Source organism: Desmodus rotundus, chromosome 4 (assembly GCF_022682495.2).
Source record: "Desmodus rotundus isolate HL8 chromosome 4, HLdesRot8A.1, whole genome shotgun sequence".
NCBI lineage: Eukaryota > Metazoa > Chordata > Mammalia > Chiroptera > Phyllostomidae > Desmodus > Desmodus rotundus.
This window is the reverse complement of record NC_071390.1, coordinates 151332636-151350634: the sequence shown is the minus strand read 5'-3', so window position 1 is coordinate 151350634 and position 17999 is coordinate 151332636. Positions and strand designations below refer to the sequence as shown.

Sequence of the window (17999 nt, the reverse complement as noted above, 5' to 3'; positions counted from 1 at the left end):
TCTTTAGGTAGTTTCCACATGGGGCTCTATCTGGAGCAAGTCAGGTGGGAATGTTAGACCTGAGCCTGTGAGGCTCCACCCACCTGCCCAGGGAGCCTGCCTTGTGGCAAACGTTCACCCTTTCACCACCCGGCTCTGGCCTCTTGCCACGGTGACAGCGTGCATATTTCCCTGGGACGCCCAGAGAATGGCCACCAGAGGGAGAAAGGCCTTCTGCAATGTGCAGAGGGTAGGTAGGGACGCACAAGTTCTAAATTTGAGCTCTAGAATTCCAGAGGGATTACGTTAATATTGATGGTGTCTCATTCTCAAGCTATATTTAAATCCATCATGTTTTGTATGATTAAATAAAAACCTGCTCGTATTTTAGTAAAAAATTAACAGCAAACAATTGAAAGAATCTTTATTGTAAACAGTGGTCATTAATAGTTACTACAAATTGAATTAACTGAAACTCCAAGTTAGCCATCTGTATCAGATTTATTGGTTTATTTTTGTATGACATAATTTGTAATCTTTGCCTCCTCAGCACTTTTTAAAAGATTACTAAAATTATCGGCATATCAATGGTCTCTTTTTTTTGGCAGATTTAGCACCAGAACATTCTTACCCTCTTAAGAACACTCATTCGAAACTGGGTAGAACTCCCACCTTTGATCATCAGAGCTACTGCACAAAACTTGTTTTATTATAATGTACAAAGAATACAAACAGCTATATTTTCAGTATTACAGACCATATGCCGGCAGTCCCCACCTGTGTTGTTTTGCATTTTCCCACATGCTCATTGGACAGTGGCTAAAGCATCTTGCTTTAATCTCAAGTGTCCCTGTGACCACTGTAACCCACTTCTAAAGTGCCGCCCTGATTCAAACAGGGGTGTGCCTGCCCCCCGTCACCTGGGATCCTGTCTTTGTCATCTACCTCCCCCAGCCTGTGGCTCATCACCTCTGTGCTCAGTGTAGGGGAGGGACGACTGGCACCGAGAGAAAGGTTAACATTTCAGTCTGTAGAAAAATACCACCTGGTGGTGAGAATGAGTAGTGGAAGCTTCACTGTTTCACAGAAGAAGTCACAGGTAAAATAGATGGTTTGTTCTCAGTCTGCTTTCCTGTGAATTTTCCACGTCTACATTTCAGGGAAAAGGCAAAGACGAACTTCAAAGTGTCCTCAAATACTTTATCTGTTACCCTAACAATCAGTTCTATGAAAACGTGAAAGTATCCTCTCGTGTTAAAAGCACTTACTGGAAATGTATCAAGAACACAAGTATCTCTCAAAGAGAAGTAAAAATAGATTATTTCATGAATTACATTCAATAAATATGTGTTGTAACATAGTGTTCTGTAGTTTTTGTAAAAAATAAAGAAATATTCAAAACAAATCTAAATAGAGCAGACAAGTAACGAATGTGAAATTTAAAAGTATACTGGACATCTAAAAGAAAATTTCAATGAATTTTTTCTGAATATCATTCAGATATTAAATGATACTGAATATATTAGAATAGGTTCTGAATATCGCTGCAACTAGTAACACTCAGAGGTCATCAATTTCACTCATCTTCATTTAAAAAAGGGCGCTTTTGCACGTCGGTCTCCGTGCAAAAAGGGCGCTTTATGACTCAGCACGTTGGTCTCCGTCTTGGTACACTTCAGAACACTTTGCGACCCCTAAGGCTCTGGGTTTTCCTGTCAGAGAGCACTGTGGCCACACTGAATGCAAACTGCGTGTTGGACTCTCCCGTCGGCACAGTTCCAGGCGACCACGACAGGGAGCTGTTCCGCCCGAGTGCAGGCTGGGCACGCGCTCGACCACACCGCTTCCCACGGCAAACCGCTCTGCAGTCTGTCCCTGACACCGTGCCTGTCCTATAACACCAGAGTGTTCCTTCAAGTCAGTACAAAAGACGCTGAAAATCACTGATTGGAGGGTGGCAAATCATTACAATGGGATGGTGACATCACAGCAGAGAGATCAATTCTCATACTCAAAAATTACTTGTGTTACTTTCTGCACGAGCACCCTTTTAGTCCGGTGCTTCCCAACTGTTCTCAAGGCATGGCATGGTTAAAAAGGTAGCATTTTTATGGCGCACGCCGGGGTGAACCCACCAGGCCATTCCTGGCCAGCGGACTTGCCTGGGGCCACGGGCTCCCCACCTCTCACTGTGTTGTCCTGAGGGCTGAGGGTGTAAATATTTGGGCAACTCTTTCCCCCAGCTGAGGTATGCCAGTGAGCACGCCCATCAGTCAGAAACGGGTTAATGCATCACTAGGCCCATTTGACCTCCCTATGTCTGATATAGTTTTGGAATTGGCTTAGGATAGTTTAAAATCTGACAGGGATAGGCCACTTTTTTTTTTGACACGAGATTGATTGAGTTTTTTAACTAGAGTATGCATACCTACTTTGTTTGATTCTTATCTGCAAATTTAAATTAGTCTTTGTTGATCTCGTACAGTTTTAAATAATTAAAACTACTGCAGATAGTGAAAATAACAAGGTGTTTGGAGGCAGGTACATCTAGGTTTGAATCCCAACTCCGCTATTTTCTATGTGACATCAGGCAAGTTTCTTAACTTTCTGACCCTCTGTTGGCTAATGGTACAACTGGGCTAAGGACGCCTACTTGCAGAGCTCTGGAGAGAATGACGGCCACCACACGCGATGCCTAGGACAATGCCGAGGGTGTCTCAGACGCTTAGCAAGTGACAGCTATCCTCACTGTCGGAACGTTAAAGCTGGGATGGTCTTTTAACTCCTGCCACACTGTGAACACTTAACATTTATTAATATTTACCACGTAAACATTCTGTTAGAGTATTTCATCCTAGTGCAAAGCTAAGGAACCACAGTTTCTTCCTATCGCACATCCGTGAAGTTCTTTAATGACTTCACTTGCGTGAGAGAATACGGCTGAAAGTCAATGCGCTACAAACCTGTCTTTCCCCTTAGAAACCGAAACACAGAGTGTGTAACACATACTGACGGTGTACCTGTTAAACGTGGGGAGTGCGCCTACGCCCACTGGGTACCGACGGCTGGTTTACAGTGAGGCCGAACCACTGCTCCAGCCCTTTTGCTCAAGAAATGGTGGAATTTTAAGAACACTTTTTAAAAGATTAATTTTGATTCCCTTCTGATAATTATCTTGGCAAACTATAACTTGAAGATCAGTGCAACTCGATGAAAGGTACGCGAGTTTAGGCTTTCTGAGAATATTTTAAGTATGGAGATCATGTAATAGGTGCAGTAGTGCTCTGCAGATGAAATAATCACCAGTTATCACAGACTCGGTAAAAACATAATCGCATGCATACTCTTACAAAAGTCCAGTCACGACATGAACACGCCGAGGACCTCTCTGGCCCTTTAACGGGTGTCTCCACAGGGGCTGTCTGAGACCCGGCAGCCCGTGTTCTGGGAGGTCACCTGGACTTTGAAGAGAGTGCCGTCGGCGCACACGCACAGCTTGTAGCGCACCCACTCGCCCGCAGCAAACTGGTCCCCGCTGGAGGCGCTCGGCAGGCGGGTCGTGCTGACCATCACAGTTCCATTGAGGATGATGCTGTTTTCCTGTTGGGAGAATAATAATAATACAAGTTGTTTACCTCCACAAATGTGAATACAACAAATTTAATAAACAAAACTTACGGGAATATTAACAAGAAAAGAAGGCAGTAAGAAAGAGTGAACTCATAACCAAAACAACGACGAAGGAAACAATACTGATGTCAAGATTAGTCACCTCTTAGTAATAGTTCATAATGTTTACCAATACACTTGTAACAGTTTCCTTCTCCTGTGAGTTAGCTAAAATCACATCAAAATTCCTAAGTGCATAATATGGCTATTATTATTGATAAAGTCTCAGACCCTTTTATTTACTGTGTAAGAGAGTGTTAACAAAGTTACTGATTGATAAGTTTCTGATGATGGTAAGAAAAAACATTTTCTTCCAGAGACAATTAACTTTAATTTCCAGTGCTTTTGCAACACCATGAATGAAGATTCAAACCAGGGCATTCCGAAGACCAGGCACTCCTCCTCGGAAACTGCCCGCAGGGTCCCCTCCGCAGTCCCGCTGGGCCAGGAACATCCTTGAACTGCAGGCCCTTTCTTTGTAGGCGCTCCGAAGCCTCTCTCTCCCTTCTTTCCTCTTTTTCCTTTTCCTTACATTTGTGCAACAAATAATTATGAAATGTCTACTACATGGTAGACACTATTTATTCTAGGTGCTGGGGCACAGCAGTCAACAGACAGGCAAAGCCCAAGTCTTCAATCGCTGACATTTAAGTGGGCGCGGGGGCAGATAATATATACCTGCACAGGAACACAACCGGGCATCATCGGAGAAAGTAAGTCAGGGCAAGTAGAGAGCGGGTGCCCAGGCGGGGGCTCTACTTTACACAGCGTGGTCAGGGAAGGCCTCTCTGATAAGGCCCCTGTCCCACAGAAACTGGGTCCCGTGAAGGAGAAAGCCACGTGGGGACCAGGGAAGGGCACTCTGGGCAGAGGAAACGGCACACCCCAAGGCGCCACGGTGAAGATGTGCCTGGGGCTCAGGAACAAGCAGGAGGCCAGTGTGGCTGAAGCAGAGGGAGTGTGGGGGTAGACTGCTAAGGGATGAGTCAAAGAAATAAGTAGGGGCCAGACGAGTAAGGCCAGTGAATGGACTTCAGATTTCATTCTGAACCGGAGGGGAAGCCATTTGGGGGGCTCTGAGTAGGGAAGTGATGTGACCTTTCAAAGAGGATCACTCTGCATGCTGTACAGAGAACTGACTGCAGGGGTGAAAGAGGAAGCAGGGACCACTTAGGAGGCTGTTCCAGCAGCACAGGCAGGAAACTGCTGGGGTTTACACCACGGTGGTGGGTGGCTGTGGTGGCAGCGGAGCCCGAAGGCTTTGATGATGGGCTGATAGGAACCACCTGGGAACCCTGAGAGACATGAATGTGTGGGGAGGGAAGATATGAAGATTTTAGTATTGCCGAGTTTGAGATGCCTATTAAATATTAAAGTGGGGAAGGTAAGAAGATAGTTGGATATGTGAATCTTAGTTCAAAGGAGAGATAAAAGCAGAAATTCCAAATCTGAGACTCACAAGCCTATAGCGGACATTTAAAGCAATGAGAAAAGGTGGTTATGAAGTAATGGAGATAGCCCATTGACCAGGAAGGATAGTTTATGGACTAAATAGAATTGTGATGAATTTTCCAATTTTGTTCCAACGCTGCCATCTTGTGGTCATTTAATATTATTTTCTTTACATTGCTACACCAGTTTTTTTTAAAGCACTTTGATAAAACTCTAATGATTAGCTATACACTTAAAAATAACCACTAATATTAACTGAATCACAAAGAAAATTATCTTTTCAATACTGACTTCTATTTATTTAACTATGGAAAAACTGATATGTGTATAAGTGCATTTCAAAGTATTTTAATATTTGTCACATTAACAACAGGTAGAATTTCCAGGAGGAACAGAGGAAAGATTTAGGCAGCTTGCCAATGGCTAGGTACAAATCTATCCCGTCTGTTGCTTCTTTGAGTTTCCAATGTAGAGAACAACAGCTGCCCTGCCCTGGGACCATCCAACTCTATTTTCTCAGAAGAACGGTCTCTTACTACAGTGTATGTAAAAAATGGTAAGTATTGCGACTGAATTTCTGACAAGAATCAAATTTTATGTTAATTTTTTTATTTAGAGATTGACATATGTACTTTAGGGAGGAAAAGCAGTTTATGAAAGTGAAAGGACTTAATTTTTTAAAGTGTATTTTTTCTAAGAACTGTAAAATTTAAATAGAGGAAAGAATTATATAAAAGCCCTTTGGTTTAAGTTCATTTTTGTAATTAATGCTTGGTAAAAAAAATATTAATTAGATTTAATTAAGTAGCATATAGCAGGTGCCAAAAGACACTCTGAATAAACATACTTTGACCAGGATTATGAGCAGGTAGAACTTTCTTAGACTCATGGCTCCCTTACATGAAACACGTACCTATTAAAATTCAGATATAATCTGTGAAGCACAAAGAAAATCTCACTTTTCAAAAGCTAGAATACAAGCAAAATCTTTTCCATTTAGAATTTAATAACAGGTATATAAATAAAATTACATTTTATACATTTGCTAATTTTCATATCACTGGATATAAAATCCAGGAAGGGATATGAAAAATCTTTTTAAAATATTTTATTTATTTATTTTTAGAGAGAGGAGACAGGACGTAGAAAGAGAGAGGGAGAAACATCAATGTGTGGTTGCCTCTTGTGTGCCCCCTACTGGGAACTGGGCCTGCAACCCAGGCATGTGCCCTGACTGGGAATCGAACTGGCGACCCTTTGGTTCGTAGGCTGGCACTCAATCCACTGACCCACACAAGCCGGGGTGGGATATGAAAATCTTTAATTGAAAATAAACGAAACAACTTCACAGAATGTATTCTTACTTTGGTATTCCAGAATTCTCTTTTGAAAGTTTTTTGTTGTTGTTTTTGTATTTTAAAATAATACAGGTATCATCATGTAAACTCTTTAAAAAGAAAATTACAGGCAAGCAGAAATAAAATAAAAATAAAAATAGAAGTCATCTGTTATCCTGCTACCCATAGCTAACCATTGTTGACATGTGGCATGCCCTTCCAGATTTTATAAACATACATATGTTCCACAAAATAAAAATGAGTTATTTCACAAATTATTTTGTAACTTTCACTTCACAACCCATTTTGAACATCTTTCCATATCAAAAAATATACTACAATACCATTTTTAATAATTGCACACTGTTTCACATACAGATTTATGTACCCAAGAATCTAATCATTCTCTTAAAATTCTTTAAAAATACTCACTGCTTTTAACTCCATGTTGCCACCCATGTGAAATTCAATGGTTTTTCCCATAATGAACACTCCTTCATTTCCACGCACTATAGCACGTCCATCGACTTTTATATTTAAATCACTAGTAGCATTGCTGGTAATCTGAAAATTAAAAAAAAAGTAGTGAAAAGAGTTTCTAAATTAAAGTGAGAATTACTATCAGAGATAGAGGAATAGGAGTTTCACCCAGGAAACACGCAGGGCGAATGTTTTTATTCATGATTTACAGACGCTAGGGAAAGAGAGGACTTGATAACGACCACGCAAGCGAGGTAACGGCGCATCTAGAACTCATCCTTTCCACTGTTCTGGAGTTTCTTTCGAGCCACTATGAAACAGTAAAAGTCCCCTCCCACTCTGTACATTTAGACCAGCAATTTTCAACTGGAGCGCCACAAGAATTTTAAAAGCATGCAATACCTGATTTAGTCAGGGGCACTGACTTCTTTTCCCTCAAGTCGTCAAATAAAAAAATGACAACAGCCAACACGACCAAAACCATCCCGTGTGACTGAATCAAAGGTATGCCTATATTTTCTGTCAGACTGGCAAAAAATATATCTTTTTGGTGTGCTGCTTAATTTCAATAATTAGTTTTTGTGTGCCATGAGATGAAAAGGTTGAAAATAGCTGCATTAGACAGTAATTCCCTCCCATTAATAAAGCAAAGAAAATAAATCATACCCTTTCCGTAGATGCTTTTTGGACATTCAGACTTTTCACTCCACTTGGCAAATGAAACTCATGAGTTTCATAGTCTGTGCTGAATAAAATATTTTGAGTCCTTGGGTCAAAAAACTGCATACCAATGTCACTTGTAATGGAAGTTTTGTTCTTTTCTACACTGAGCTTTGTTGTCCCTTGCTGAAAAACAATCTTCAGAAAAACACTTTATTGTGAATATGTTTTCAAAGAACACTGGACCCAAAACTCACCAAGACATTATAAGAACACTCTACAATAACAGACTAATTTCAAATAATTTTAACTGCATCTGTCTGTCCCCTCCACCCACCTGGGAGAAAGATTCCCGAAAGCGGGGCTTACAGACTTTTTGCTCCACTGCCCTGCACGAGTACGTGGGGCGCGGAGCACAGGGAGGAGGGAACCTCCTTGAGGTTCTGGGCAGTTAAAAACCTGCGCCACAGCCGCCAGTGGGCAGGGGCTGCCGCTGGGTGAATCGGCACATTCCCTTCTAGACTCCCAGAAAGTAGAGGGTGTTTTAACCTGGGAAGGTACTTTTTAAAGTGGTTTTTCTGTATACAGAAGAAAGGAGTAAACTATGTATTCCTATAGTAATTATATCTATCACAGAACGAGCGACCGTGAACAAAATCTAGAGTACTAAGAAAACATCTAACATTAATAAACTGTAAAACCAACAATAACATTAAATATATTATGGATTTTTCTCTAAAGGAAAATATCCATTTGCAATAATCAAATTAGTTTTTTTACGAAGAATCTTTATCTAATGCCCCTCAGTTAAATGTGGAGACTCACAGGCTGGTTGTTGCCAGTGATGACCAAGTTCTCATTCCGCCTTCCCCCGACCGTGCTCTTATAGAGAGGGTGTATGACCCCCATGTCGGACACTTGCTTAAACCGAAGCAGGCCACTTTCGTGAAACTCCATGCTGTCGCAGCCGTTGGGGCCGATGCGGATCACCGCCCAGATGACGAGGGTTATCTGAAAAGGGACACAAGCCCGCTGTCAGTAGGCCGCAAACACGGAGCAGGACTGGAAAACACACCTGGAAAGGTAACTACCCAAGGTTAAAACTTCTTAAGGTGTTTCAGCATGAGATGAACTTATCAGTGGGTTTTCCACTTATAGACAAGACCGTTGAACGTCTACCAGGAGGTTCCCCACACATACCTGAACGTCAAGACCGCTGCCAGGTCTGTAACAGAGAAAGAGCAGTTTATTTCTTCCACCCCTCCGTCTCTCATCCAGGGACAACCCCTTTCAGCTATGTTATCAATTTTGCCTGGAACTTATCTTCATCTTTTAAAACAATATTGTGTATCATTTCTTCTCTCATCAATTTTAGGTTTTACCTATTAATTTTCTATTGTAACAGGTGAGAATTTTAGCTCCTTTCTATTTCTTCTCCTCCAAGTTCAATCTCGGATTTTGGCTGAAGCCACGTTTAGTATTTTCCCCTGTGACCATGTAAGTGTCATCCCCTGCTAAGCCGAGCACTGCACCGTGACAGCAGTTGCTTTCCGGTGCCGCATCTCTCTCAGAGGGTAACAGTCTCCCCTCCATTTGCTTAGTGTCTTTGAAAATCTGACTAAATCGTTTCAAACCCTCCAACATTTTTGCCAAATGTCTCTCAATAGAATGGTCTAGAAGTCCAAACCTCTCGGAGAACCTATGAGTGCTCTTTCTCTCGGGGGCCCCTGTCTTCTGGCTGCGATCTGGACTTCACTCGGGGGTCTGCTGCACAGCTGTGGTCAGAGCTTTTCCCCCACTTTCGCACCGGAACTTCCTGTTGTCCTTCTCCCTGCAGATATACCCTGTTTCCTGTATCCTTGCCTTCAGCGTTCTTGCTTTGGTACCCCCTTTCAGTAGAGCACATCCTCCCATGGCTTCCTTAGAAAGAATGTATGTGAAGTAAAAGTTTTTGAGAATGTTCATGTCTAGAAAGTCTATAATCCCTTGCATCTGACGATAGACTAGCTTTGTGTACGTTTCTAGATTTGAAACTGTTTTCTCTCCAAATTTTGAAGGTCCTTGCTTACTTACCTTCTAGTTTCCAGTGCTGCTTTCGACAGGTCTGACGCCACTGTGATGTTCTATTCTTTACACATAACCTGTTTCTTTTTCCTCTGGGGGACTTCAGGATCTTCCCTTTATTCCTGGTTCGGTTTCAAATCGATGGCCTCGGCATGAGTCTTTTCTACGTGTTATGCTGGACCCAGGATGGTACTTTCAATATGTTCTAGGAAGTTTCCTTAGCTTACTTATTTGAAAACTTCCTCCCCAGTGTGTTCCCTCTTCTCTCTTTCTGAAACACCTATTAACAGAATGCTACAGTTCCTGGATTAATTCTTTAATGTTGTTAAACTTTATGGAAGAGTTCCTTTTCTTTGTCTTCCAGTATCTACCTATTTATCGATCTATCTATCTACCTATCTATCTAGTTCTATGAGTTCCTTATTCTTTAATCGCTTTTTTAATGGCATGTAATCCTTGTTTCATGGATGCAATATCCTCTTTTCTCTGAAGATACTGATTTTAGGTGGTTTTTTTTTTAAGTCTTCTATGATTTGTTTATCTTCTTGCATTCCTACTTTCCCCATGGTTTGGATGTTTTTTTATCTCTATCATTTTGCAGTTCTGGGAACTTTCCAAAAATATATATTGATCCCTGGAGGCTCAGTGTTCATAATTAACAGTGAGGTTGCAGAAAGTCCACAGAAGGTTCTCTATGTGGGCAGGGCCTGTGACTGAGGCTCCCTGTGGCTTTTTCACTGGGACCTGCCAAGAGTCAGCATCTTCACCTCTTTCCTCTAGGTGTTTCAGGTTCTCCAGAGAAGGAGCTTAATCTCTTGCCCAGGGGATATATATCAGCTTGGTGCCAGGAAGCTGGAGGTGGAGGATGAGGGTGAGGGGGCCTGGGAAGGGAATCTCAGTACTCAGGATTCAGACTTCCCAGCCTTCTGTGTGGAAGCCCACCCCTGCGCCCCTCAGTGGGGTAGCCTCAGGCAGTAGGAACCCTCTCTGCTTCAGTGTTTTCTTGTGTGGGGTTAGGAGGGTTGTATGACTGCTGGCTGGAAGGGAGAGGAAGGCCAGGGATCTCACGGCTCCTTCTACAGATTTTTCAAGCAAACTCTGTTTTCAATTCTCACCTCCCCCTTGCTTTTCAAAGTTCTGGTACTGCTCATTCCTGAAGCTTCTCAGGATTCTGCAAGGCACTTTCCCCAGCACACCCTGCCACCCCTCCCCAGCACACTCAGCAGTTTCTCTCCTCTGATAAGTTCTTTGCTGTTGCTCCCCCTCCTTTTTGTCTCCATACATTATGCTTTAGGGTTTCAGTTGCCTCCCACTTTCTTCCAAGATATTTCTTGGAAGATATTGATGTTTTACCAGGGATGAGCTTTTTTAGAGAGAAATGGAATGAAAATGTCTTTAATCTGTCACCTTAATCAAAAGTTTCCAATAAGATAAATTAACAAAATAAAATAGTTTTGGAATATGTGCTCCTAGTAAGCTATTTATAGTACCAGCTCTTTTTAAGTAAAGAATTAGAGTTTTAGTTCTATGTAAACACAAAGGACTGGCGTGAAAGTCTTAGAAGTAAAAAAATAAATGAAATCACCTTAGAACTGCTGAAGTCCATGTTCAAAGTCTTAGGTATACCAATAATCACTCTCTGAAAATGTAACCCTCAGAGAGTTATAAGCTGGATTAAATGTGCTCTTCCATAAAAAAGCAAGTATCTTTGAAAAAGGCAACATGCCACGTCCCAGCACTTTAGTGGAAGGTAGCATACCCCATGCTTTCAGCTTGGACAACAGAGATTTAAGCCTATAAAATATCACCCCTCATTGCCATCCAAGGGTTTACAACTTTAAAAATCTAGCTGGAAAGACAAGATTGAATGTGGGAAAAACTGAACGAAAGGAGAAAGGATTATATTTTTCAGGAGGTGAAGCAATGAAATCATCTTGGCAAAGGTCTCTTCTATTGAGTTGATTCTAACCTTTTAAAAGACCTTTAAAGGTAAGAATCCATGAACACATTTGTTTTTAAAGACAACGAATACAGGGCAGCATGAGTGTGCTAACACACACATACACACACTCAATGTGAGATACACGTTTAGAAGAGCAGGGAGGAAGAGGGTCCCAGAAGGCAGTATAGGAACAAAGCCCACGATTTCACTGGCAGACAGGAGAAAACTCCCCGTGTAACTAAAAGCAGCGGCCCGGCTCCACACTCACAGTTAGGTTGATGACGGCCAGGACGAACAAGAGGACAATCACGCAGACGGCCAGGTTGCCCTTTCTCCCTCTCAAGCCCGTTTTGTGGAGGCGATCCTCATCGATTGGAATATAGCCGGCTTTAAAGTTACTGTTGTGCTCCTTATTGACATTCCTTCTCTCCACAGCCTTCTCACGCATGGACTTCTTTACAGGACCGTTGGAACTTTGCTAAAACAAAGTACGACATGTTGGAACAGATACTCGCTCTCTTTGATACACAGTCACTTATTAAGTGCATATTCGTAACCAAAGAAAGCTGACTTGGTCAGTGATGTATTTTCCACTAACACACTTCAAGTCGTGTTGGGTCTCGTGCGCCAAGCATGGACATTAATCACCGTGTTAGAAGGGGGTAGAGAACTTTCAGTGTGACCATTTGATAGCTCATTTCCACTCTTTGCTTTGAATTGTTCTACTTTACTAAAGTGTACGGTTAGCTCATTTGGGGGAAGAGTGGACATGCACATCCTATAGTGGGTAATCTTCTTTATTACTAATTTATTAGTAGTAGTATTTTAATATTTTTTATTGTTTCAAGTACAGTTGTCTCCATTTTCCCACCACTACTTTCCCCCACCGCACCCACTCCCATTTCCCACCCTCAATCCTTCCCCCCTTTGTCTTTGTCCATGGGTCCTTTATACATTATTTTTAATTTTATATACTTTCATTTACATGAAAAGAATTTGGAAAGGCGGTAGACTTTGTTATTTATCAAAGCTAAAAATTGGCTAAAGTTAACATTACCCTAGAAGAGCAGTTTTTAAAGTATGGGCTGGGGAGTCCTGGAGGGGTGCTCTGAACCCCCTCAGGGGTCCGGAGGGTAAAAACTATTTCCATAATAACACTAAGATGTGACTTCCTTTTTCACTCTCCTCTCATGAATGCACAGGGGAGCCTTGCCCAGGCTCCGCGCCCACCTGTCACGACATCACTGCTCCCACAGCGAGAGAAACGGTGCTTTGTGTATTCCTGTGCTAAAACTTTTTTCAGTTTTAATTTCTAATATGGTAACTATCAATGGATGTAACCTGTGTAAACAGAAGCTCTTAGGGATCCTCAGTAAGTTTTAAGAGTTTAAAGAGGACCTGGGACCAAAAAGTCCGAGACCCTGACGTGGACTACGGTTGCATAACACAACACAAACACAAAGGGAACGGGTAGAAATGGACACGGCCCAACTTACCTGTGCTTTAGAGCCCTGAGAAAATGCATTTACTGAGTGGGCATTTAGGAAGCACTTTATGCTTAAACACCAATACCATAAATGGGAAAGCAAAAGAAACACGGGACAGGACCCTCACCCCCTAGACATTATAAATGTGACTAGGGCACGTAAACCAGTAATGCGGTACAGTATTCTCTATGTTCAGGTGCCCAAACCAATAGGATAGAGTCTCTTGTCTATGCCATAGACACTACATGGTGTGGAGTTTGATGGGAGGAGAGACAGGGTGGCTTGGAGTTGTCAGGGAAACCAGCGGGAGGGGGCTGGTGGGGTCTGGCAATTTAGGGAGAATAAAGCAGGAAAAGAAGGGCAGCTTGTGAGCGTTCTGGGACTGCTGGGCACAAATGCTAGTCTGTTTATTTGGGAGTCATTGGAAGTTTCGGAACAAGAACGACATGTTTCAGGGTGCTGCACGCGGGAGCATTTGTAGGAGAGCTAGAAAAGTGACTACCATGAAGTAGGCTGTTCAGATGTTGCAGGAATAGAGGTTTGTGGTAATGCAGTCCTAAACTAGGGTGGGATGAGACAGGATAGATAAAAAATATACTTCAAGAGAAAAGTCAACTGAACCTGTAGCCATGTTAAGAAAAAGAGTCTCATGTTTACTAAATGGTGACTAGCTCAATATGCGGAATGAAGGAGGAGGAGGTACGACATGTTGCATTTGAACTGAATGAGAAATGACCACGGGACTCAAAGGCAGCAGGAAGGATGTGGCGGTGTATTAGGTCATCAGGACTAGAGATACAGGTCTGAGAGCCCTCAGCCTCGAGGTAAGTTAAATCTATGAGACGTAGTACTGGGCAACTACATGTGCAGGAACAAAGGAAAAATAAGAAATACAATAAATGGTAAGAAAATCCGAGATGTACAGTGTTGCTGAACTTGATTTTGTAGGAAGTGCCTCTGTAACTTTCAAACATGAACTTCATATAGCAAATTGGTAAATAGGGAATAGCCTGGAAAAGATGCCAGCATGTATACATCTATTTTCGAGTCCAGAAGAAGAGGAAAGAAAGAAGATTATATCCAAAGAATTATGTACCGTCAGAGGAAAACAGTGCTTCTTTTGACTCAGTACCCTTTCTCCCTCCCCCAGCTTGGGGGAGGACTTGCATGGTTGATGGCTAGGGGGAAACATGCTGAGAGGCAGACCAGAGCGCTCAGAGTAGAGCGGGGTAATGCGGGGAATGCCACCCACAGGAGCAGGAAAGTGACCTAGTACAGGAGAAAGAGCAGTCGTCAAGGCTGGGCTCCCTGTCACTGCAATGGTTCGCGCAAGGAAGGGCGAACATTCTTCTTTTTCCTGAGATTGTCAAAGGCAAGGCCGTCTCATGTCAGGAGTAGCAGGGTGCTTGATGGCTTGTGGGAAAAGACAGGAATAATCACGGTGAGTAATGTGGCAGGTGAAAATCGTAAAATCCCACGAAGTAGTGAGGAAGGCCTGGTAGAAGATGAGTGAATCTACTCGGCAGATTTTTTTCACAAAGCGGAACTCCGACGCAGTTGTGTGGGTCGTATAGCTGCGGGCGGTGCAACATCTGTGAGGTGCACGGACTGCAGGCGTGTTAGCGTGGCACGCGCATCTTGATAGTTTCCCCCGAGCGTCGTAAAGTACCTTGAGAGAGGTGAGCTTTCTTCTCATTTGCACAGACACTTGTGACGGGGCTGAGAGGTGGGCAATTTAAGTCTTAGCGAGTTTGAATACAGTCTACATGAAGGAGGGCAGGGCAAAATTCCCCCCTGCTGGATGCATTCTTTACTCTTCTCTGCCAGCTCGTGCACAGTATTATACTCATTAGATGCACTTGTGCCAGACGCTCAGACTGCCAAGATGAGCAAGGTATAGCACCTATTTTGCAAGCAAGCAGGGTAGACAGACAAGGCCAGAACCAACTGCAGGTCAACCTGGGGAGTAAATGCCATAGTGAGGCAGTGCACAGGATACCGAAAGGGTACGCGCGAGGAATGCAATTCTACGTAGTGAGCAGGGGTATCAGCTGAAGGTTTTTAAGACAATTTGGGGTTTCAGTTGAATCTTGAATCAGATGAACAGGTGTTAGCCAGGCAACAGTGCAAGGAAAGGGATTCCAGGCAGAGGGAACAGCATGGAAATTCTGGCAACAAGTATCTCTGGGCAAACTAGTTTCGTGGCTTTAAGTGGGTGGGGAACAGGATAAGTACCTGAGTGGGGAAAAATGAGGTCAGAGATGTTGTCAGAGGCCAGTAAATGAATGGACGTAAGCACCATGTCAAGAACAATGGACTTTATCTTTAGGGTGATGGGGAAAATTTAAATATTACCAAATTTTACCAAAAATTTAAAATATGTTAGTGATACAATCAGATTTGCATTATAGCAAAATCAACCCCAAAAGAGAACTGGAATAGAAGAGTTGAGAGTTGAAGACATCAACAGCAGGTTTCTCTAACAGTCCCAAATGAGGGCCTGGCGGAGCTTTGGCATCGGACATGAGAAGAAGATTGGGCAGAGGCGGTAAGAGGCAGGACTGACAGGGCCTGGTGAAGGACTGGATGTGGATGAGACCGAATGGGGCCTGAGGTCACTCCCAAGTGGGGCCTGCTGCATAGTCAGTGGGATCTGAAGGAAAGAAGGCAACATGGGGTTCTTCCTTCAAATGCCAAGCCTGGGACAGCACGGCATTAGACAAAATACGGGTCCCTTCTGAGCACCCCGAAGCCGGCCCAGATCCCAAGTTTCTGGTGAGGTTAACCAGGAGAATGAATGGTTGGAGCCCTTTTAATAGTAAATATAGTACAATCCAGTTTTGAACATTTTGAGTTTGAACGGCCCATGGAAAATTCAGTTAAATTCAGGGATAGAGAGATAAATGCATTAACTTTGAAGTGGAGATGGAGGGATGCTGGTTTATGTGTAAAGCAAGAATAAAATCTGGGTGGAACCTCAAGAACATCAATAGGTGATTGACTCAAAAAGAACTATTTAAAACAGAAGCTGATAAATTAGGAGGGAAATCAGGAACTTCGAAGAACAATTTTAATCTCAACAATTCCAAGCTTTGTCTCCTTTCACCTCTCCCCTCCACTCCCCTCCTTTTCTTCCGTCTACTCCACTCTATTCTACTGTTACAACGTGTAGCTTGCCTGTTGTCTTTTGCTGATTGTTCTGCATTTGTTAGGCAATTTGACTTTAAGCTCCCTGAGGGCAGATTTTGTGTCCTCTGTGTTTTATATCCCTTAGAATGACTCTTTTGGTGATGGATCCATGGATCCATCTATCTAATAGGTCTCTGAAAGCAGTTAATTACCTAAGAAAATCTATCCAGAAAAAAAAAAAAAAGATTTTCTGCAAACAGAATGTTGGTTACTTGATTCGTGTTTTTTAAACAATACATAAGAATGGGACTTTTTCAAAAGAAACTATGTCACCATAGTTGGTTTTTTCCTAAGGGAAATAACAGTTAAAGGGGAAAAAAGTGACCATGAAAGTTATTTTTGTTATAAGAGATCACCCTAGTAACTATAAGTACATATAGTTACATCCATATATGTATATGGATGTAAATGCAAGAGAATATATATATTTTATATATTTACATATATATATATATTCTCTTGCATTTTGGGGAAAATAGCTTTTGAAGCTATTCTAAGTTACAAGATCACAATGCAGATCAGGAAATACTAGATAAAGCACTTAAAAAATTATTTTAAACCAGTCGGACAGGAGACAGTTTTACACTGGTGACTAACGCTCCAAAAGCCAAAGCGGAGACGCCGCCTGGACGTCTGCATGTCCCTGTAGGGGACGGCAGAAACAAGAAGTGGCTGCCAGCAGACACCGGCGACAGCTGACTGTTTCTTGGCTGCAGTCAGGGGAGCCTGCGGCGCCGGGGCTGAGGTTATTTTTACCCGCATCTTCGCCGGCCACCCGGCACATCCTGGCAGCCGGAGGGCACGTCCTGGCGCAGGCTCCGGCTGCCACGACGCCTCCGGACTCTCGGCACAGCGACCCCCGCTCCCCCAGCCGAGGGTCAGCCAGGCAAGGCCCAGGGCAGCAACTTGCTCCCCTCCCCGCTCTGGGGCCCGGGGCCCCGAGCGGCCCTCGCCAGCATCTCGGGTGTGGACAGCTCCTCCCGCTCAGCCCCGCCCCACCCTGCCAAGCCCCGCTCGGCAGCACTGGCCCCTGGCAGCCCGCGCCTGCCCCCGCCAGCAAGCCCTACAGCGGCCCCAGCGGCAGCGCCCGGGCGCGCTTGCCCCTCCAGCCCCTGCCCTGGCGGGGCTCACAGACCTGCTCGGCCGCTGCCGCAGCTGCCGCAGCCGCCATCTTCCCGCGCCCGCTGCCGCCACCGCCAGCCCTGCGCCGCCTCTGCACCCCAGCCCCTGCGCCTGCGCTCTGCAGGCGGGGAGGGACTGCCCGCCACTCGCCGCTCCCCCCTCCCCGCTCCCGGCTCTCTTGCTTCCCTGCATGTTAGTGGGCTTTGCAGCCCGCCCAGCTGCGAGCGCGAGCTCTGCCACCCCCTGCACCAGGGCCTGTGGCCCCGGGCACATTTTCTCACGCACACGGGGATTCCTCGTGACCCGGCCACTTCTGGATTCTCCCGAAAGGGCATGTGCACGCCTCTCCCTTTCCCCTCCTTTCCAGTCTGCAGGGCTGGTGCCGTCTCCAGCTTGGACATTGTCCTGGCGTCCTCGGCCTAAGTCTCGGGGCTGAGCTGGAAAGGGACATTTTCGGGAGTACACGTGGGCGAAGACAGGGTGACAGTGTGAATAGGAGGTAAGAAATCGCCAATTAGCCAGCTAAAAACTTGAAAACAAAGAGTCCTCAAGGAAGACAGCCATTCAGGGATGCTTCTTATCTTCGGAGGACTTATAAAATCGCATGCTTTTTTCTGT

General features: G+C 43.9%; 1 protein-coding gene across 1 annotated transcript; it reads right to left on the bottom strand.

Moving 5' to 3' along the window:
* Positions 1-386: 386 nt before the first annotated feature.
* On the bottom strand, positions 387-17533 carry SGCB (sarcoglycan beta). Its single transcript, XM_053922296.2, has 6 exons — positions 17395-17533; positions 11852-12061; positions 8403-8588; positions 7584-7775; positions 6870-7001; positions 387-3579 (listed from the first exon to the last, which is right to left on the bottom strand). Exons 1-6 carry the CDS (start codon positions 17428-17430, stop codon positions 3376-3378), a joined length of 960 nt encoding a protein of 319 aa, XP_053778271.1. The 5' UTR covers positions 17431-17533; the 3' UTR covers positions 387-3375.
* Between the last annotated feature and the right edge of the window lie 466 nt (positions 17534-17999).

Bases quoted from the DNA above. Each gene is read 5' to 3' on its own strand.
- SGCB (XM_053922296.2), bottom strand. From the start codon at position 17,430: ATGGCGGCTGCGGCAGCTGCGGCAGCGGCCGAGCAG. The intron at 7,002-7,583 runs GTATGATTTATT...TTTAATTTTCAG, and splicing joins AAAAAGCATCTACGGAAAGG to ATTACCAGCAATGCTACTAG. The intron at 3,580-6,869 runs GTGAGTATTTTT...TTCTCCCAACAG, and splicing joins GCAACATGGAGTTAAAAGCA to GAAAACAGCATCATCCTCAA.